This window comes from Chiloscyllium plagiosum, unplaced genomic scaffold (genome assembly GCF_037043375.1).
Source record: "Chiloscyllium plagiosum isolate Xiang-an unplaced genomic scaffold, Cpla_swu_hap1 HiC_scaffold_12, whole genome shotgun sequence".
Taxonomy (NCBI): Eukaryota; Metazoa; Chordata; class Chondrichthyes; order Orectolobiformes; family Hemiscylliidae; genus Chiloscyllium; species Chiloscyllium plagiosum.
In genome coordinates, this window is record NW_028270150.1 from 42,045,291 (window position 1) to 42,068,627 (window position 23,337).

Here is a 23,337-nt window from a genome sequence, read left to right on the forward strand (position 1 = left end):
TTAACTAGTCCACAGTTATTCAGTTGAATGTTCTATTGACTGGTTACATTAATTATGTACCAGTATGTTGACATAACTTGTACATCCATATAGGATTGTAAGGGGTTTATAAAATTTAACAGCTGGGAAGTCAAAATGTTCACTCACTTGTTGTTGTGATATATTGTACTGTTGCTTCAAATTGATTCATATTTTGAGGTTGTGAAAAGAATATAGCCAACATCACATTCCCTGATGATGTCACAGTGAATGTCTGCAAAGGAAAGAGTTGGTTGCTGGAACAAATCCTGTCAAATAAAGATACAACTTTGAATATTGTGTAAAGCTGGTTCTATATATCGTTAGAGATTAAAAGCTTTTATTTCAATATAATTCTAATTTACACATGTCATTTCTAAAACAATAAAAATGGTTAATTGTTCTTGTAATAATATCAAGTCACTTCAAAAACTACAAAGAAAGAATATGATCAGAAATTATTCTGAGATTTTAATACCTTTGATGTAAGCTGGGGGGCAGCAAATACCTCAAGCTTCAGAAGAAAATAATCTCCTGTTTCAAAAGTACTTGTTTATTTTGGACTTTATGGGCAACAAATCACCTGTGTATCAGAAGAGACTTTTGCATTTAGCTAAATAATACACTGCAGATACTGCAATCTTTCTGAAATTATCTCAGCATAAGATAAACCAAATTAGGTTGCCGTATTGTGTGTTTATCCGGTTCTTATTAATCCTACAAAGCCAGCATTCAGCTAAATGCAACTAAATTGTCAGTTGGTATTGACATGGAATTGCTCCAACCTGCTTGATGAGATTGTACTTGAAAACTGGCTTATTGTTTACAGTGACTGTGCAACCGAAAGTAGAATATATTATTCAGAATTGGTACATCAAGATAATTCTCCTCTTTGAACACAAACAAAACTAACAAATTATTTCAAAACAACTCAAATGAATCAGAACCATTTCCAGACCTCATTAACTTGATGACATACAAAGCCTTCCCCTCAGCCATGAAGTGAGTTTTGAACAACGTGAAAATTATTGAAAATGCACGAGTGAACATCAATATACTTATAATTTGATGGAATTAAACCTACTTAGTAGTCCAATTTATAAATGCAAAACAAATAGTTTTATCAGAAGATTAAAAGAACTAAGTTACATTGCAATGAACAAGATAAAAAAATGTTCAAGAACAAGTATGGTGGATATTGAAAGCCTAAAATAAAAACAGAGAATGCTAGAAATAGCATGTTTGGCAGAGGCTGAGGAAAGGGAAATTGAGTTAACTTTTCACCTCCATTACCTGTCATCAGAATTGGAAATAGCTGGAAATGCACTGGAGTTTAAGCAAGTGACGGGGGAAAAATGAAAAAAGCACAAATGGAAATGAGTGTTACATCACCTTCAGAGGAGGAGGAGTCACGTGAGGCACCACAGTCATAATAGTCAAGCACACTACAAACAGCACAGAAATACATACCATGATGGAGCCTGAAATGAATTTAAAATAGATTTCACATGGTAGCCAGCACTTCACTTTGTACAGGAGGAGACAGGGCTAGTTATGAGCACGCTCTTTAGAGAACTAAGATCAGCTGGGCATAGCTGCAAAGCTCATAAGTCACACATAAGATAGCTCTTTTTGTGTGGCTAAAAGTGATATGTCTTCCAGGCATTGTCAGGAAACAGAACACCTCTCTACATGACAGATGCTAGATGGTGGTCCTTCTTAGAGGAAAGGTTGGTACAAAGCGAATACCATCCAGAATGCCTTTCCCTCAAGAGAAATGTGCCTGTATCAGTGCAACCTGAGCTACCCTGCCAACTTGCCTTGATGTTCACATTAAACCTCTGGAAGTCACTGAAGTCCATCATGTCTTCCTCCTCCTATGGATATGGGCCATTCCTCTGCATCTTTCATCTGTCTAACAGGTCACATTTTGCAGAGCAGAACATACCACCACCATGTGAGAAACCCTCAAGGGAATGAACTGGGTCATAGCACACAACTGTCAAGGCATGGAACCATATTGTCAGGAGACCAATGAACTGACCAATGGTGGCAGAGGTTCTGTGATGGCAGCAGTCACTACGCAAAGGTATTAACAGTAATTACTTAAATAGATAACCCTCATCCTTAGCAATAATCCAAACAGTCTCCCTGGCAGCACCCGAAATTGCCTCAGGAGAAAGGCAACTGGCTTGAGTTCTTGTCTGCACCTGCAGATGGTCACACCCTGCACCCAAAGAAATCTTGCCAAGGAGGAAAAGTCCACATTCCTCTGAGCTTGAGTGGTTCTGTCAGTTTGGAATTCAGAGTATTGTACTGACATCTCATACAGTACATCTGTCATTGACATGATGCTGTGATTGGTGACGTTTTGAAAGTTGCTACTCAGGTATACAGCCACTCCCTAAAATGAGCCAGTGACAAGGTAGTTCAGGACTATTGTCACTGTCGCATCTAAAGGCAGGACGTGCTCATACAATCAGCAAGGCATACATTAGCAATACCCTGTCTTGGTAGGTGTCCCTCTAGGAGCTGGGTCTTTCAGGGTATACCTTTTGGAGAGTGTAGCACCTTCCAGCCATTCCTGTTCCTTGGGCATTACTTCCTGTGTGCCAGGGCAGCTAGCATAGCAAAGGAAGCAGTCAGATGTGAATAACACCAACAGATCGCCTTCCAAAATACACACATTTTTAATTTGGCATGATTTTGCTATTCTTTCACTGAGATTGAACTAACATCCTGGAATTCTCTTCTTAATAGCATCATGGGTGTCCCTAAACCACCTGGACTCACAGGGCTCTGGGCGAAACAACATTCACTCTCTGTGAATGAAGAAAATATAGTATATTTGTTCCTACCTCTGCAAACAAAAATGGAAATTGTTTCACTTCACAGCATTAATGCCCCTCATACTACTTGATGAAGGAGCAGCACTCCATAAGCTAGTGCTTCCAAGTGGGTGGCATGGTGGCTCAGTGGTTAGCACTGCTGCCTCATGGGACCCAGGTTCAATTCTAGCCTTGGGCAACTGTTTGTGCAGAGTTTGTGCATTCTCCCTGTGTCTGCATGGGTTTCCTCCCACAGTCCAACAATGTGTAGGTCAGGTGAATTGGCCATGCTAAATTGCCCATAGTGTCAGATGCATTAGTCAGAAGGAAATGGGTCTGGGTGGGTTACTCTTCAGAAAGCCAGTGTGGACTTTTTGGGTCAAAGGGCCTGTTTCCACACTGTAGGGAATCTAATCATATATTCAAATAAACCTGTTGGACTATAACCTAGTGTTTTGTAACTTTTAACTTTCACTGCAGACTAATAGAGAAGATTTTATCCTCTGAAACATATCTATATTCTTTACCTATTTCCAATGGAGTGCAAATATACTGATCTATTCATTGGGCATCATTCCAATAGCATAACTATTACAGGTCCCAGCTGCTCTTGTTCAATACCAGAAACCCCTATTCTAAATCTCAGAGATTGGGTCAGTGACTGAAAAGAAAATACCAGTGATGCCCATTCAAATCTATTCTGCAAAGGCAGAGCCACATCTTCCTAATTCACTCAAGACACAGATTGGTCAAACCATTCTTTTTCTTTTGTTTATTAAATCAAATTCCAAAGGAATCAAACAGTCTGAGGGCAATCCACCCCTTTTTCACTGTAACCTCACTCTAAGAAAGGTTCACAGACTTCAGACAACTTCAAATTAATACAGTTTCAAGTTTCCCTAAAGCCCTTCAATATGTAATGTGGACAGGGATATGGAATCCTTGTGATCTATATAAACTCTGCCCCACTCACCGCCTCACAGGCATGTTTGGCACAGGAGGCAGAGGCAGATCATAAACCGGCTGAAAAAAAACATTGCATTTATGAGAGATAGCCCAGAAGTGGAGGGTTCAAGTGCAAATTGCCATCAGCTGAAAGAGGCCTTACATCTTCCAACCCAGACATTTTATGGACACTATTACAATTTTCTGAATGTGACCTGTTTGTAGCTGTGATCGCTTACAAACACCACTGAACTGAAAATTTTGTTCAAAAAACAGTACTTTTCAAACTGCTCCAACATTTGCACCCAAAACTGTAAGAAATCCTTGGTGTTCACCAAGTGACAGGGAAATGGAAAAATCTAAACTGAAAAGTTGACAGCATTTGAATTTCGAAAAGCTGCAAAAGGTCAGGTGAAGTTAATTAAGTAAGCTTTAATAATTGCTTTTATTTCCACAGAAGAAGAATGGAAAACCAGTCAAATCTAGTTTTTGAATAACCTGTTGCTGAATAAGCCCACAGGCTAATGCTTTCATGGTCTGTGAACATGGTCTGTACACATCTAGTATGCATTCTCAGATTATCCCCTGTAACTTTTAAAGGGAGAATGTTTGCAATCACTTCTTTATTTGAGAGGTGACAGACAGGGAGCAAAAATAAGTCGTATTTTTTGTTCTGTCCTTTCATTAAACCAGTTTATTTTGTGTTTGAACAAGATTTACTTCAAATCAGCGGAAAAGTTTATTAATCATGTTTTTGCATTCAAACGGTGCCCCTTATAGACTCTAAGACTTAGACAAGTTCTTCTCAGTAGTATAGTGAGGTACAATAATTTCTTTATTATTAAAACCAGAAAGTTTTGGGGCTATATCTGACATTTGGGCAATATCCCCAATTAATGTAAAGTTGAAAAATCATCAAAGATATCTTGGTTGACTTAGTCTATATTAAGCTGGTTCAAATATTGAACAAGGATGTCTGCAAATTATTAGCATGCATTTTAGAACGCAAAATATAATATTAAGCATTGAAAATAGTTATGGGTTAAAATGGAACCTTGAACACTGCTTTCACATTTTTAAAAAAATCTTGTTGGATTCAATTTGTTTAATAAAAATGGAATTGCTTTGGGTTATAGACAAGCTGTTCCAGAACAATTCTTATCACATACTTATATCATTGCAGAAAGTATTAGGCCATTAGGAAAATACAATTCATTTCTATTTTGTCCTAATAGCCTGCCTTTGTGACTAACACATATTCACAAGCATTTGATTGCATCTTGGTGAGCTTTGGTGCCAACAGACTACATGAAGAAAAAACACTTTTAGCAACAACTGGCAACATCTTTGTTTTAACATGTCATCTTTCTCTGATGCCAATTAAATGTCTATTTTAGTTTCTTTAATGCACATTAATGAGAGGGTTGGGTAAGGTTGTGAGAAAAAGATTAAACTTTCCCTCTTTGCATCCAGTCTAAGAAGCCTCCAGTTTACCTATAGCACAGCCATATGAACACAGGCTGATTGCTGATAGTGTCCTCCATTTTCTGGCTAAAAGGAACCTACAGGGAATGGCTAGGGGGCAGTGTCAATCTAATTCTCAAGTGGCATAGGTTCACAGCTCGAATTTGGCACAAAAGTGGCAAACTCACTCAGGCCACAAGGTAACTGGTGCTACAAATGGAAAATAAATGTCATTGTATACAGTGAGTGATGTTCTGAACTTGATACTGAGGTAGATTGTCAGTGGAGAAGGCAGTGGTATAGCGGTAATATCACAGTATGAGCAATCCAGGGTTCCAGACTAATGTCTAGATATATGGGTATTAATACAACATCGTGGCAGATGCTAAAATTTGAATTTAATAAACTAAATTGGGAGTTAAAAGCCATGTGACCATGTAATTATTTTCATTTGTCAAAACTGTGCTCTGGTTTGCTCATGCTCTTTAGGGATGGAAATCTGCCATCAATACCTATATGAGATTCTGGATCCACAGCAATGCAGACTCTAACGTGTTTTCTGAGATAACCTAGCAAGCCACTAATTCAGTGTGGGCAACAACTGCATATTTTTCAAAACAAAAAGGAGTCAAGTGGAGAGCTAAACTCTGTTGCATCACTATGGCAATGCCCTGACCAATCAGAATCTACCTGCCTGGCCTGAGAATTAAGATTGACTGCTATTCTGTTCTTGCTGCATCTCCATGCCAATGATGACCCAACCAATCAGCACCCTCTTCTCAGTGTGTACAAAATGGTGTCCCTTGCTTCAATGCTGTTTCTTGCAGTTCTGATGAGTGCAAGACTAAAAACTTCAGCTTCTTGTGTCCATTTCACAATATTTCAGTTCTGTACTAGTAAACATTTATTCTCATTTCAATTAGTCATTATTTACCAAAACAAAGCTCAATGCTAATCTCATAATGAAAAAATATCAACAAGTGCAGAATGTTTGGGATCAGTGAGTGGATTTCCTCAAATTTCTTCTAAATCTGTTGAGAAAAAATTCATCCCCAAGTGAACTTTGACAAATGCTGTTTCTATTGATTTGGTGGATGCTTTCCATAATGAGTTGTCACAGCACAAACTTTGTCATTATTCCTGATCATTTCACTCTCCTGATTTAATTCTATTACTTTTTTGTCCTACAAATAGTTGTTTGACAGTACAGAATTTGAGTATTGCTGAAAAGAAAACATTTTGTGTAAGTTTTTGGTCATGCATTCGTCAAGACAATTTGCAAGAAATACCAAAGTGAAGGCAACTTATAGTTGTACAAAAGGAGAGAAAAGTGCTGATTGATTGGCAAGTGGGCTTTCTCCATAGAAACATGCCTTCCAATTACAGTCTGAGCACTTGAAGTAATCAGCTCTCAGAAATTCTGGCTGCTGGAGATTTCCAGTTGGTCAAATCGTAGACTACACAAAGTATGATTAGAAAGTAAATGTATTGAATTTCAAGTCACCAACTATTATTTCATGTGAAATGAAAGGAGTTCAGTCAAAGATTTACACAAGACTCAATAGTGTATGGTTACTGGCAACATAATTATTGGCTGCAAAACACTATAGGATATGTTAATATTGTAAATTGTGGTATTCAAATGCAGGTTCTCATTATCAGCACAGATACAAAAGATGCACGTAGTGAAAGTCACATTGATAATGCTCATTAATACAATGTCAGGAATGGATCCTGATATTTTCCAAAATCAAACCTTATGCTTAAACTGGGTATGCATGTGGCACATTACTGGGAAGAGAAGTGAAAGAACCACCCATTCATTAATTAAATAGTAAATCTGCCAGTACACGAGATGATTCCTTTGGTCATCTAGAAGGAGACAAAATCACAAAATAGTTGTGATCACAATGAGATTGAGCATGCAGATTAACAGGTGTCAAATATCTGCATTACGTCCACACAGTCAGGTTTGATCTACCTGGCATGCCTCTTGATATTCTTCATCATCTTGCATAAAATCCTATAACAGGGGTACTTTGAAAGTGATCCTCGTATATTACAAAAGTATGATCATTTCAAAAAATGCCACTGTACCTACAAGATTTTCCTTCCTTCCAGGTGATGACCATTGCCCTTTAAAACCCTCATCAACTGGAGGACAACACAGGGGAGAACCTTTGCAAGAAGAAAACAAGAGACCTGCATCCCAATGTGCTTAATTGCTCATGTTTTCAACATATATTTTCTGGTCCCCACATCGAGTGCTACCTGAATTGTACTGTTCCTGTAGAGTAGATTTCATTTCCAAAGTCCTGCTTTCCCCTACCTGATGATTAGTTTCTGTTTTCCAGGCACCAATGAATCGTAAAGTGCAATGTAACTCAGGCTGCAATCATCATTCATAAAATATTTCCGAATCGTGATTTGCAATAAATGGTTTTCAGGCGCTCTCATCTCCCAACGACATGATGACGCTTTATGCCACTGGATTCTTCTATCAGTCACAGGACATGCTGAGGGGTGAGATAAGATCATCAGAACTTAATGTTGGAACAAAACTGAAAGACCCATTGTTCTTTGTTACAACAGCAGATCATTGGGAAATACTGTTTCAGTAATGACTGGAACATGAAGTATGCTTGGATGCCAGTGAAAGGGTGGAACTTATAAATTTAATCTGTATAGATGGTTTTGAGATGTTTCCTGGATGTTATGAATATTTCATACATCTCCATAAATAAACTATTTTAAACTTGGTTAACATAATGGAAAGGTTACTATGCAGAAAGTTGACAACAATATGCTGCATAGGGAGTGATGGTGGACATAGCCTGATATAGATTCCTGCCAGATTAATCTGCTTTGTATCCAAATTGATGCAAGTTTCACAACAATTCTAAGATTGTTTTTAATTTCAGTTACAATTTGGAATTTGCCCTCAACTAGAATATAGAATTCAAGTCAAACTGTAGCTGTCTCAAAAGATGATCCAATCTCAGTCATTAGAATATCGAAGGCAATTAATCTTCTCTTGCCAAATACAGCTGCTTGTTGGTCTATTATTTTCAAAACCATCTTGCCACTTTCCCATGCAGCTTGTTTTACATTATCTACAAATCTTATTTCTTCATGTCCCCCATTATATTAAGTGGAAAAATTGATTTTGGGAAATATCACAGCATGAACACACTGCTTGTTTAGGTCAACACATTCTGCCTTTTTCATCAAGCATCTGAGTTAACTTAATTTTCACCTTTCGTTTTGCTCATTTTGAGTTTTGTTTTGTCCTTTTCATTACCTGCCTTTATTGCAAACCTTTTGGTAAATTGTTCTTATCTCCATTGCTTTTAGAACTTTGGCAGATTTCCTTCATAGATTCAGTAATTACATCCCTAATAAAGACAGTAGATTGAACAAAACGCAAACTTTGCAGTGTCATGTATCTCTCTCATTTTTTTTAAGAAAGAAAGGAAACCTATTGTTGCGCAACTGTTCTTGCACTTCAGGGATTCTCAGTTGAGCTGATTTTTTTTTACTTTAAGCATAAAGGAGACAAGAACAGAGTAACAAGTTTTCTGACTGGCCCTTTGCAGTAACTGATTTTGTACAAAGACACATTGGAAGATGGTGCTAAGAAAAGGTGGGTTGTACATACGTAGAGGCTGCATCTGCACTTATGTTAAGTGTGCAAGCTGCACAACCTGGGATGGCTCGACAGCAGCACTAAAAATGTTCCATTTTAAACCCTGCTGTGGAACCAATGCTGCATCTGGAGGCAAAAGCAAAATCTGGAGTTCCACAGTGTGACATGTCTTGGAAAAGGTAGTGTCAACTATGAAACCAACAATGCAATCCAGGAATGAATAGAACTATTTTTGGGTCAAATTCTGTCAATATACAGTTCTCCAATGTTTCCGATTTATAAATATAAGGGCAAAACATACATGATGCAAGAGTTTTCTCTGAAATCTGTTACATATTGATTGCTTTGAAATATAATAAAGTGAGACAGCCTTACAGATTTATGCTTATCATGTAGCACATACTACAATAGGAGCTCTCATTGCAATGGCATTTTCAAAGGTGTGCCCAGTAAAAAGCCTTCCAATGAAGTCTAACTTCATAATTCATCTTGATTTTAGACACAGGCATACACATTTTGTCACTTATTCACTCACTCTGCAACATTGGAAATATTGGTTAGCTCATAAGATAAGAATTAGGAACAGCAGTCTCCATTTGACTCAGTAAGATCATGATTCACCTGATTTGGGACTTAACTCCACCTGTCTGCCTACGCCAGAGCCCTGTTCTCTCCTATCAATCAAAAACCTGACTGAGAGTTGAGTATATTTAATGACACGGTCTCCACTGTGAGCTAGTGGAAAGCATTCCAAACAGTAATGACCAATCTTCAGAGCAGAAAGTCTGCCTCATCTTCATCTTAAAGAGAAAAACCCCTATGTTTAAACTGTAGTTCTAGTCCCTCCCATGAGGTGAAACAACATCTCAGCACTTTCAAACTCCTTCAGAATCATAACACAAAGAACAATGAACAAAGAAAATTACAGCACAGGAACAGGCCCTTTGGCCCTCCAAGCCCGCACCAATCCAGATCCTTTAACTAAATCTATTGTCTATTTTCTAAGGATCTGTATCCCTCTGCTCCCTGTCCATTCATGTATCTGTCTAGATACATCTTAAACGATGCTATCGTGCCCACCTCTACTTCGTCGCTGGCAACGCGTTCCAGGCACCCACCACCCGCTGCGTAAGGAAGTTTCTATGTACATTTCCCTTAAAATTTTCCTCTCTCACCTTGAACTTGTGACCTCTAGTAATTGAGTCCCCCTCTCTAAGAAAAGGCTTCTTGCTATCCACCCTGTCTATACCTCTCATGATTTTGTAGACCTCAATTCAGTCCCCCCTCAACCTCCATCTTTCTAATAAAAATAATCCTAATCTACTCAATCTTATTTCATGGCTAGCGTCCTCCATACCAGGCGACATCCTGGTGAACCTCCTCTGCACCATCTCCAAAGCATCCACATGCTTTTGGTAATGTGACGACCAGAACTGTACGTAGTACTCCAAGTATGGCTGAACCAAAGTCCTATACAACTGGAACATGACCTGCCAACTTTTGTACTCAGTACCCTGTCTGATGAAGGAAAGCATGTTGTATTCCTTCTTGACCACTCTATCAACCTGTGTTGCCACCTTCAGGGTACAGTGGACCTGAACACCCTGATCTCTCTGTACATCAATTTTCCCCAGACTTTTCTATTTACCATATAGTTTGCTCGATACAAAAATATATACCCAACCTAGTCAACCTTTCCTCAAAAGACAATGCTTGCGCCTCAGCATTCAACCTAATGAACTTTCACAGAACTGCTTCCACTAAAAGTAGATCCTTCCTTAATTAAGGAGACCAAAACTGTACACAGTACTCTAGAGGCAGGCTCTCTAACTCCCTTCACAGTTGCAGCAAAATTTTATACTCCATCCCCTTGCAATAAAGGTCAATGTTGCACTTGCTTTCTGAATATCAGTTGTATCCGCATGCTGACTTTTTGTGATTCATCTACAAGTACACCAAGGTCTCTCAGTACTGTAGCATTCTGCACTCTCTCACTATTTAAATAATACTCGGCTTTTCTCTTCCTTCTCCCGATATGGGAAGCCTCACCTTTTTCCATTTTATAGTCCAACTGTAAAATGTTTGGACACTCACTTAACCTTGCTATATCAATTTGTTTCCTCCTCACAACTAACATTCTTACTAGGCAAAGGACACAGCATCTTTAAGCTTTTATGTATCTTTGAAGTGCTAGCTGGTAGAATTCATTGTGATCAGTGCCTACAGGAAAGATTTCGAGATGCCAGTGTTAGACTGGGGTTAATAAAGTCAAAAATCACACAACACCAGGTTATAGTCCAACAGGTTTAATTGGAAGCACTAGCTTTCAGAGCGGTGCTCCTTCATCAGGTGGTCAGGACACCCACCTGATGAAGGAGCATTGCTCTGAAAGCTAGTGCTTCCAATTAAACATGTTGGACTATAACCTGGTGTTGTGTGACTTTAACTTAGAAAGAAAGAAGGTGAGTGGCTGAAACAGATGCTGTCCCAAAGAAGAGTACCAGTCACAATGATTTTCTATTCATCAATTTCACTCATACTTGAGTACAATACAGTAACATAGCATCATACAATGTTATGGAACAAAAGGAGACCATTCAGCTTATCATATTCATGTTGACTCTCTGGAAAAGTAACTCAGCTGGTCCCATTCTCTGGCCCAATCCTCATCACCATGCAAATGCTTTCTCTTCAAATGATTATCCAGTTTCCTCAGTCTGCTTACTGCTGACAGGCAGTCCTCATGCCCATAATTACAAACAACCAAACATTGGGGCTTACATCAGAAAATGCACATGCAGTGTGGCTGGAATCAATTTTGGAATCAATTGATGTCCACGGCACTGAAAATACTGGCACCATGCAATGGCTTTTCATTGATTATGTTGTTTCAATGTTTAAATAATTTGACTGGCATCCATGATTGTTGCAAATTGTGCATTATATGTTGTGATGCAAAGAGATAATTTTTTAGTGCCTAGTTAATAATATCTGAAATTTCATGAAAGCCTGTTAGAGCACTTTTTTCATAATAATTCTCTTCTAATGAACTATGCTTTCTCAAATTTGTAGAGCTATGATGATTATCTGTTCTTCCCAATATAAACAGATAATCATCAATGTACAATTTAAACAGTATCTAATAATGGAATATATTATGAGTAGTCACTGGCGTCAAAGATATATTGTGAACTAATATCACCATGTACAGCCCTGCACAGCATTCATAATGTTCTACTTGCTGAATAGATCCTTTCACACATTATGAAGCACCAAATCTTAAGTGGATCAGCTACAAGGAGATTGATTAAAGGACTGTAAAAAGTATTGTACTAAGACACTGATACTAAATTGTCTTCTATCAAACAAGTCAACGTATTGCTTGCAAAATAGAGATAATTTCCTATAAATAGCTATTTTGTTGTGGGAGAGATTGAGCAGGGATTGTTTTTTCATCAGATAGTATTCGGAATTTATTTCAAACAAATTATTTTCATGTTGTATTTCTTGAAATAGCAAAATATTAAACTGCATTCCATTCATAATTGTCAATTTGAAACTTTCGAGTTGCATTCACTGTTGTGTAAACAGATTCTAAAACCAACATCATGCCAGTTCAGTATTGTCTACTGACACAAGCCTCAGCAGCAGAACGAAAAGTTGCTTACAACTTAATTATTTTAAAAATGTTTTACCTTCTTCCGAGAAGAGAGAATGCTCCTCACTTTCTGTTTCTATAACAGGGTAATAGAAGGAAAAGCATTAGCAACAAATTTCAAAATATTCCAATGTACTCAAAATGAATGAACACTTATAAATATAGTTATTATGAGCAAGGTTATGAGGTTTATAGCATTGCATATTGTATCAAACACAACCATTAAAATAGCCAGGAACATGCAGCTGTGAAAACATTGAAAACATGTGGATCTCTGAAAACTGTAACTCTCAGGCTCTCTTTTATAAAAAAATTAAAAGTAAGCTTCAGACTGGATAGCTAACAAACTAATCACTTCATTGTTAAATACTGTCATTGTTATACTGTCATTAACTAGGAAGAAAAAATATTCCTTTAAAGTGATACATTCTAAAGCAAGATCACAACACAACTCAAGTTTTAACAGGGAAAAGGAAGGGCCGATCAGGGATAGCATAGGGAACTTGTGTGTGGAGTCTGAGCAGATAGGGGAAGCCCTAAATGAATATTTTGCTTCAGTTTTCTCTAAGGAAAGGGACCTTGTTGTGAATGAGAACTTTGAAGAGCTGGGATACAGGTTTGACCAGATCAAGATTGATGAAGTTGATGTGCTGGAAATTTTGAAAAACATTAAGATTGATAAGTCCCCAGGGCCATACCAGATTTTTCCTAGGCTGCTCCGGGAAGCAGGAAAGGAGGTTGCTAAGCTGCTGGCGAAGACTTTGCTTCCTCACTCTCCATGGAACTCGTACCGGAGGATTGGAGGGAAGCGAATGTTGTTCTTCTTTTCAAGAAGGGTAATAGGGAAATCCCTGGCAATTACAGACCAGTCAGTCTTACGTATGTGGTCAGCAAAGTTTTGCAAAGAATTCTGAGGGACAGGATCTATAACTATTTGGCAAAGCATAGCATGAAAAAAGGCAGTCAGCATGGCTTTATGAGGGGCAGGTCATGCCTCACAAATCTTATTGAGTTATTTGAGGAGGTGACAAGACAGGTCGACGAAGGTCGAGCAGTGTGGATGTGGTGTATATGGACTTCAGCAAGGTATTTGATAAGGTTCCCCATGGTAGGCTCATTCATAAATTCAGGAAGTATGGGATACAGGGAGATTTGGCTATCTGGATTCAGAATTGGTTGGCTGACAGAAGGCAGAGAGTGGTTGTAGATGGAAAGTATTCTGCCTGGAGGTCAGTGTTCAGTGGGGTCCCACAGGGCTCTGTTCTTGGGCCTCTACTTTTTGTAGTTTTTATAAATGACTTGGACGAGGAGGTTGAGGGGTGGTTCGTAAATTTGCAGATGACACAAAGATTGGAGGTGCTGTCAATAGTATCAAGGGCTACTGCAGGCTGCAGCGCGACACAGATAGGATGCAGAGCTGGACTGAAAAATGTCAGATAGAGTTCAACCTGGATAAATGCGAAATGATGCATTTTGGAAGGTCGAACTCGAATGCTGACATAGGATTAAAGACAGGATTCTTGGCAGTGGGGAGGAACAGAGGGATCTGGGTGTGCAAGTACATAGATCCCTCAAAGTTGCCACCCAAGTGGATAGGGTTGTTAAGAAAGCATATGGTGTTTTGGCTTTCATTAATAGGGGGACCGAGTTTAAGAGCCCCGAGATTTTGCTGCAGCTCTACAAGTCCCTGGTGAGACCACACTTGGAATATTGTGTCCAGTTCTGGTCGCCCTACTGTAGGAAAGATACAGAGGCTTTAGAGAGGGTGCAAAGAAGGTTACCAGGATGCTGTCTGGACTGGAGGGCTAGGCTTATGAAGAAAGGTTGAAAAAGCTCAGATCTTTCTCTCTGGAGAGAAGGAGGAAGAGAGGAGACCTGATCGGGGTATACAAGATAATGAGAGGAATAGATAGAGTCAATAGCCAGAGACTTTTCCCCAGGGCAGGATTGACGGGTACGAGGGGTCATAGTTTTAAGATATTAGGGGAAAGGTATAGAGGAGACATCAGAGGTAGGTTCTTTACTTATGCAGAGAGTTGTGAAAGGATGGAATGCGTTGCCAGTGGTGGTGGTGGAAGCAGAGTCATTAGGGACATTTAAGTGACTGCTGGACATGCACATGGATAGCAGTGAGTTGAGGTTAAGTTATTATATTTTACATTAGGATTGAACCTAGGCACAACATCGTGGGCCAAAGGGCCTGTTCTGTGCTGTACTTTTCTATGTTCTATCTCCATTCTCAGACAAGAGAGACTGGAAGAAGAACCTAACACAGTTAGTATATGACACTGACTTGTGTTTTTTTTTTAAATCTTGTGCTGATTTCAAACAGAGATATATGGATCTGATTACATACCGCGAACAAATACATTGACAATCAATAACTGACATCTCAACTCTACTTATGAGAACTATTATTGACAAGAAAACGATCATACCATAAATGTTAATAGAATTAATGTCTACATGAAACTTTTCCAAAAACTCCATTGTAGTGCTTGATTCAGTTGTTTTCCTCATGTAGTTATTCAATACTTTAATCACATCAACTGCATGTAGGACTTTATTGTCCTCCAGAAGTCTATTTCTCCCCACAGAGAATGTAATCATGAAGTAAGTTAAAACACTTCCTTCACTGTGAAAGAACATAAATATTAAATTCCATTAGAAACCCAACTGCAAGAAACCAAAATATTTGCATTGATAATCTATTGTGTCTCAAGAAGTTTTCAGCCAGTGTGAGGGTGGTTTACTTGTGGAAAACATTAAGCTTGAGTAATAATGGTATTGTTAAAGCACTTTTCAAGACAACGCATGTATTTGATACTTTTAAACAATTGTTTTGAAAGATTCCTTAAAGATGTGCAGAATTCTAAAGCATAAAAAAGTTAATGACTAAATAATACATAAAAAGTGCAGTAAATACTTGTTAGAATAAAAATTCTCAGATTTTTCTGTACAGGACAAATCAGAATAGCTGTTTGCCCAAGTGTCCTTAATTAACTGTAAATAAATATTTTTGCAGAATGAAGGTAAAATGTCAACTGTGGTTTTAGTCAAACCCTATAAATTGCAGCTTGTCCAAAGCCTCATTCTCCACAGCCTGTGATGCACCAAATTTCTCTTACTCATCAAACCATTTGGCACTGACCTAAGTTAGCTCCTGGCTCTATGTCTTTTGTCTAACTCTTTCCATGGCCTTCCCAACTGGAAAATTTTGACATCACTTTGTTTTCCCTCAATTGTGACATTCTGAAGTATTCACGCAATGATAGTTTAACATCCAAGAGAGATTTATTTAAATCAATCACCCTAAAATGAAATGAAGAAGGGACTTGAGCCTGGACATGAGGAAAGCATTGTACATGTACCTTGTCAGAGATGGTGGATGGGAAGGAAGGGTCCTAGACGTGGTGGGGGAAGAGGTGGTGACTCAATCCTTGGTTCAAAAAGGCAGCTTGTCACCACCTTCTCAAACATTTGCATCGATAATTTATTAATTTCTCAAAAGGTTTTCAGTCAGTGTGAGGGTGGTTAAGTTGTGGAAAACATTGAGTAACACTGGTATTTGTGAAAACACTTTTTAAGACAACTCATGTATTTGATACTGTTAAACAATTGTTTTGAAAGATTCCTTCTCAAGGGTGACTAGACACAGACAATAAGTGCTGGCCAGCCAGTGAAGTCCATTTCCAACAAAATGAAAAATCAGCTCTCTCCCACAATCTGCCCATTTGACAAAACATCTTGACTTCCCTCCAGGGTTGGTCACTCAAGCAGTGTCGACACAGACACACAGAGAATGATCAAAATGGTAGTTTGCCAAATAAAATGGAAAAGTGAGGAATGGTTTTGGGAGAAAGTTTTTGTTTATATCATAGCATTTCAGAAGTTGCATTTGATGCTTATGCCTGCTTCCCCAAGTTTAACAAGTTGTGATCACTTCTGGATGCAATTGGGATTTTATTTGAGAGCCTCGTCTTCAATGAAGATTCTTTCCAAATTAAACCATTTGATTTCAAATCTTGCAATGCTGATTGAATGTCAACATTTTCCAGTGGAGTAGTCCTTGCCTGTTTCTGTACCATTCTATAGTCAGTCTTTCAAATTCTCCATTCCCTTTACCTTCATCTCTATTTGCATCATCAGTTCTCTTTCTCCCATGTTTTAATTGTCTAAATGGCCTCCTTTTGTGCCATATCATTCCACGGTTTGGTGTTCAGTCAAATATGATGGAAATTTGTGAGAGTGGGTCTAAATTCCCAATGCCTTTTCAACTTCCCTCTCAGTAAAAACCATTATTTTGGTCACTACTTATCATCTGCTTCTTTGGCACATGATCCATTTTCTTTAAACATTTATGATGTGCTTTGAGTGTTTTCCGCAAAAATTGTATTATCCAAATGCAGCTTTTTTAATTGTTGAGGTTATTTTATGGCTATTAAGGTTTATCTTAGAAATACTTTTGTTTCTCCTTTCAGAATTTAAACTATATTTTATTGCAAAGGAGTATTTTGTCAGAATAATTATAAATTGTGAAATCAGCAATTAGTTGCAAAGCCCAGGATTTTAACTACATATTTGCGCATATTATTACATGATGATCCTAGCTCTAATGCTTCAGTGAAGAGCAATATAATGACTGGAACATTAATGATCTCTGAATGGATGACAGAAACGAATTAACGTTTGAAAAATCTTAAAAGAAGATTTTGACTTGAATGGAAAACAACTATATGAAAACATTAAAGAATGAATTCCTACCTAAAGGCGATGACATTGACACTGACAAAGCGTTGTGCCAACTGTGATCTTCTAAATATTTCAGCCAACTGCCAAACACATAAAATAAACCAAAGCAATAAATTGAATTTTACTACTCAGTTATTTCTAAGTAGCTATCATTATATCTCTGCAGTACTGTGTACAAGTTTAGTCCCCCTGTGAGGAAAGATGTTCTAACTATGGAGGGACTGCAACAAAGCTTTACCAGACTGGTTTCTGCAATGGCAGGACTCAATATATTCACTGGAGTTTAGAAGAATGAGGGAAGATGTCATATAATGTTCTAACAGGTCTAGACAGGGTAAACACAGGAAAGATGTCCCCAAAATCTGAGAATGCAGAGCTAGAGAAGACCCAGCCTGAAGAATGCAAGGAAGGCCATATCGGACTGAAATCAGGAAAACTGTCTTCACCCAGAGTGTGGTGAGCCTGTGGAATTCTCTGCCACAGAAAACTGCTAAGATCAAATAATTGAATGTTTTCAAGAAGAAGATAGACATAGTTCTCAGTGCAAAAGGAATCAAAGGAAGTGAGGAGAAAAGGGGAAAAGGACACTGACTTGGATGTTCAATCATGACTGTATTGAATGGCAGAGCAGGGTCGAAGGAAAGGACAAATGTCCTACTCTGTGCTTATTTTCTATGGTTTGATGTTTCTATTTGGTCTACCTATGATTAGGGGTGCAATTTCCCCTCCGTGGAGGTGCAAGAAAGGTGGCAGGAGAAGGAATAATGAGATGGGTTGGCCCCAAAGACTTCTTGCCATCTCATTAATTATGTTTTGTGCAAAAAAATCCACCATTAATTAAGGCTCTTAAGTGGTAAAGCAATAGCCACTTAAGGATCCATTTGTCATGACCTCTATCACTTGACTACCTGAATGGGTAACCAGTTCAACTTGCCTGCTATATATTGTGAGGAGCACAGCCAATTGCTCCAATCTGGGGAGAACTGCAGGCATTGATTGCAGGTAAAGGAGATGTGCCTGTCAAAACCACCCATAAGCTCAAACTGCTCTACCTCTTCCCACAAAAGAGTATAAAATATAAACTGTAGTTATCTTCTTGGCACTGGATCTGCCTGAATCCAGGCCTGAGATTCACAAAGAAACTCGTTTATTCTCTGCTTGAACTGACTGGCAGTCAAGATGGTGAGTTTTCTTAATAGCGCAGGCAACAAACATGCTTGGCCCCTTTTTTAAAAAGGGGAAAATCCTGCCCTAAGTTATTGTATTCTTGCTAAGAAGGATTCTTTTACTAACGTATTTAATATGAATGTGTTATTTTTTTCTCCATCATGAAATATTTTCATGAACAGGAGTGGAATAAATGTGATTAAAATGGAACAGAATATATTTAGGATTTTGAGTGTTATGGTTTAGTTTGTACTAAGATCAGCCTACAAGACTATAAGATCCTAGAGCTGCATGTGCAAATCATGTTGAGGATAAATTGAGTTTTCACAATCATAAACATTGGTTTTAAAATTCTTTGCACTTGAAACTGACTTTGCTCACAATAACGGCCACACAAACAAATCAAAATAATTTTGACTGCTCAAGATGCTCTTCAAACTAAGCTTGTTTTTAAATGCAAAGGCACAAATATGCACATTTTAAATATCAAAAAATATTTAACTTATGATGAAACAAATTGATGCACACCAATGAAACCAGTAACTTGTTCAGTATTGTTACTGAAAGCAATTTTCAGTGATTTAAATTCAGGCAACTTTCAAGTATTGGACTAGATTCTTAGTAAGATGCTCATTTCATGGGCAATGCCATTTTCAGTTCTATTAATAAAACTGCATCAGGTTGCTCCTCCCAAATATATCAATTAGTATTTTTGTTGATATAAGATTCTATGATTTTATACATGGAACAAAAACCAAATACATTCTGTTTTGCACTCCAATGGTGCTGTCTCATGGTGCTGATTTGGCATGTGCTACGATGGAAATAAGTTTGTGTGGTAGGATGAACTGTAACTTCACTCCAGAAAGTCACCACAACTTCAAATGTAATTTGCACCCAGACTGCCAATTATACCCAAGCAGAACATCTTCCTGTTATATATTCTAATAATTTTGCATGTTTCATTTTAAGCCAAGTAAGTTCTAGCTTTTGAATTGTCCCAATGAATGAAAAGCAACACATAAAAGTATATTACTTACTGGTTCCTCGACCTGATTGGCTAAGTGGATGAACTCAGGGGATCTGCTGTCTGTTAATGCAGGACTGAAATTGGCATTTACAAGATGAACTGAACCACTGAAGTACACTCTACCATTTGGAATCTCATCTGTTGGAGTTGATAGAATATAGAAAGTTAACCAAAACTATTACAATATTCAGAGGCTGTATCTGAGTGAAAAACTTCACTCCTGATAGATTGGATGAGAAATACTATCACTATGATTCTACTACAAGGGATAAATTTATTTGTCAAATCCCCATGAATATGTAAGCAGAGTTTTAAAAGGTAAAACCAAAAGTGATAAGAAGTTTTTTAAATATTCCAACAACAATCGAATTTCTATAACACCTTTAAATGAATTAAATATCATAAAGCACTTCACAGGAATGTTATTGAATAAAAATGGCACTAAATCCAATAATATATAAGGATCGATCATCAAAACCTAATCAAAATAGTAGGTTTTAAGGAGCTTGTAAAATTAGGATGAGAACAAGAGTGATCTTTCATTTATTAATGAAATGCAGTGTCACTGGCTAGGCCAGCATTTATTGCCCATTCAAAGCTGCCTTTGAAAGTTTGGCAGTGAGCTGTCTTCTGCAGTCCATTTTGTGTAGGTAGACCCATGATGCTTTTAGGGAGGGAGCTCTAGACATTAGGATCTTGGTACCTGCAGACTTAATTTCTGATGGTTGAGCACGTAAAACCAGAGATGCTCGAGAAGATGGAATTGGAGGACAGGTATTGTGCAGAGCTCTAAGGACGAGAACATTACAGCTTTAGGCAGGGCAAGGTTATGAAGTGAGATGAGAAATTTAATACAGAAGCATTGCCAGATTGGTCAGTAAGTATAAGGATGATGGGTGAACAAGACCTAGTGCATGTTAGCACATGGTCAGTTTGGATGATGTCAAGTTTGTGGAGGGTAGAATATGGGAGGCTCGCCTGAAGTGCACTGGAGTAATCAAACCTGGATGGGGATTTTAACAGCAGATGAACTGAGGCAGAGTGAGTTGGTTGATGGAGATTGGTAGTTTTAGTGATAGAGTAGTTAATGTGGTAAGTCAAATATGATATCAAAATTTTGAATCAAAAGGTGACACGAAAACATATGGATGATAATGGAATAGTGTACGTTAGATGGGCTTCAGATTGGTTTCGGCGCAACATCGAGTACCGAAGGTCTGTACTGTGCTGTAATGTTCCTTGTTCTATATCATGTGGTTAATGTACATACAGTTAATATTATTATAAATGAAGAGTAACCTGAATAAAAATATCTTGAAGGAATTCTGTATCCATCTTACCAGCTCACCGCAGATCCCACATGACTTCACGTTTTGGATCAGCCTGCCATGATAGACCTTGTCAAAGGCCTTGCTAAAGTCTGTAGAGGCAACATCTACCTCCCTGACTTCATCAATCATCTTTGTCTCTTCAAAAAACTCAATCAAGTTTGTGAGACACGACCTCCTCCACACAAAGCCATGTTGCCTATCACTAATAAGTCCATATATTTTCCAAATATGAATAAATCATGGGCATAAGAATCTTCTCCAATAATTTCCCTACCACTGATGTGAGGCTCATTGGCCTGTAATTTCTTGGATTATCCCTGTTGCCCTTCTTAAACAAAGGAGCAATATTGGCTATTCTCCAGTCCTCTGATGACTAAAGACAATATAAAGATTTCATGTAAGGTTCTAGTAATTCTTCCCTCACCTCCCTCGGCATTCTGGGATAGATCCCATCTGGTCCTGAGGACTTGTCTGCCTTAATGCTTTTCAAAACAGCTAACACCTCCTCCTTTTTTATATTGTCATGCCCCAGAATATTAACATACACCTCCGAAACTCACCATCCACTATGCCTTTCTCCTTTGTGAATACCAATGCAAAGTATCTGTAAGGATCTCACCCACATCTTCCTGCTCCATACAAACATTGCCTCCTTTGTCCTTGAATGGACCAACCTTTTCGCTTGCTACTCTCTTGCTCCTTATATATTTCTAAAAAGCCTTGGTATTTTCTTTAATCCTGTTGCCAAGATAACTTCATGGCTCCTTTCAGCCCTACTAACCCCTTGTTTAAATTCTTTCCTGATTTTATATTCCCGGGGGCTTGTCTGTCTTCAGTTTCCTGAAAGTTATTCATGCTTTCTTGTTTTTTCCTAACTATGCTTACAATTTATTTTGTCATCCAAGGTTCCTAAACCTTGCCATCCTTATCTTTCACTTTCATAGGAACATGATGGTCTTGAACATCTAAGGACGAGAACATTACAGCTTTAGGCAGGGCAAGGTTATGAAGTGAGATGAGAAATTTAATACAGATGCATTGCCAGATTGGTCAGTAAGTATAAGGATGATGGGTGAACAAGACCTAGTGCATGTTAGCACATGGTCAGTTTGGATGATGTCAAGTTTGTGGAGGGTAGAATATGGGAGGCTCGCCTGAAGTGCACTGGAGTAATCAAACCTGGATGGGGATTTTAACAGCAGATGAACTGAGGCAGAGTGAGTTGGTTGATGGAGATTGGTAGTTTTAGTGATAGAGTAGTTAATGTGGTAAGTCAAATATGATATCAAAATTTTGAATCAAAAGGTGACACGAAAACATATGGATGATAATGGAATAGTGTACGTTAGATGGGCTTCAGATTGGTTTCGGCGCAACATCGAGTACCGAAGGTCTGTACTGTGCTGTAATGTTCCTTGTTCTATATCATGTGGTTAATGTACATACAGTTAATATTATTATAAATGAAGAGTAACCTGAATAAAAATATCTTGAAGGAATTCTGTATCCATCTTACCAGCTCACCGCAGATCCCACATGACTTCACGTTTTGGATCAGCCTGCCATGATAGACCTTGTCAAAGGCCTTGCTAAAGTCTGTAGAGGCAACATCTACCTCTCTGACTTCATCAACATCTTTGTCTCTTCAAAAAACTCAATCAAGTTTGTGAGACACGACCTCCTCCACACAAAGCCATGTTGCCTATCACTAATAAGTCCATATATTTTCCAAATATGAATAAATCATGGGCATAAGAATCTTCTCCAATAATTTCCCTACCACTGATGTGAGGCTCATTGGCCTGTAATTTCTTGGATTATCCCTGTTGCCCTTCTTAAACAAAGGAGCAATATTGGCTATTCTCCAGTCCTCTGATGACTAAAGACAATACAAAGATTTCATGTAAGGTTCTAGTAATTCTTCCCTCACCTCCCTCGGCATTCTGGGATAGATCCCATCTGGTCCTGAGGACTTGTCTGCCTTAATGCTTTTCAAAACAGCTAACACCTCCTCCTTTTTTATATTGTCATGCCCCAGAATATTAACATACACCTCCGAAACTCACCATCCACTATGCCTTTCTCCTTTGTGAATACCAATGCAAAGTATCTGTAAGGATCTCACCCACATCTTCCTGCTCCATACAAACATTTCCTCCTTTGTCCTTGAATGGACCAACCTTTTCGCTTGCTACTCTCTTGCTCCTTATATATTTCTAAAAAGCCTTGGTATTTTCTTTAATCCTGTTGCCAAGATAACTTCATGGCTCCTTTCAGCCCTACTAACCCCTTGTTTAAATTCTTTCCTGATTTTATATTCCCGGGGGCTTGTCTGTCTTCAGTTTCCTGAAAGTTATTCATGCTTTCTTGTTTTTTCCTAACTATGCTTACAATTTATTTTGTCATCCAAGGTTCCTAAACCTTGCCATCCTTATCTTTCACTTTCATAGGAACATGATGGTCTTGAACACCAATCAAACTGGCCTTTAGAAGGCTCC

At 38.3% G+C, this 23,337-nt stretch overlaps 1 protein-coding gene across 2 annotated transcripts in view; it reads right to left on the minus strand.

Moving 5' to 3' along the window:
* LOC122555251 (suppressor of tumorigenicity 14 protein homolog) overlaps positions 1-23,337 on the minus strand; it is a 142,078-nt gene that overhangs the window by 89,666 nt on the left and 29,075 nt on the right. For both annotated transcript variants that reach the window (XM_087992711.1, XM_043701043.2), the window contains exons 3-8: positions 19,519-19,646; positions 17,324-17,391; positions 14,998-15,194; positions 12,597-12,635; positions 7,585-7,771; positions 148-287 (exon numbers count right to left, since the gene is read on the minus strand). In XM_087992711.1, the coding sequence (XP_087848837.1) occupies positions 148-287; positions 7,585-7,771; positions 12,597-12,635; positions 14,998-15,194; positions 17,324-17,391; positions 19,519-19,646 (759 nt within the window). The remainder of the gene's footprint in view (positions 1-147; positions 288-7,584; positions 7,772-12,596; positions 12,636-14,997; positions 15,195-17,323; positions 17,392-19,518; positions 19,647-23,337) is intronic.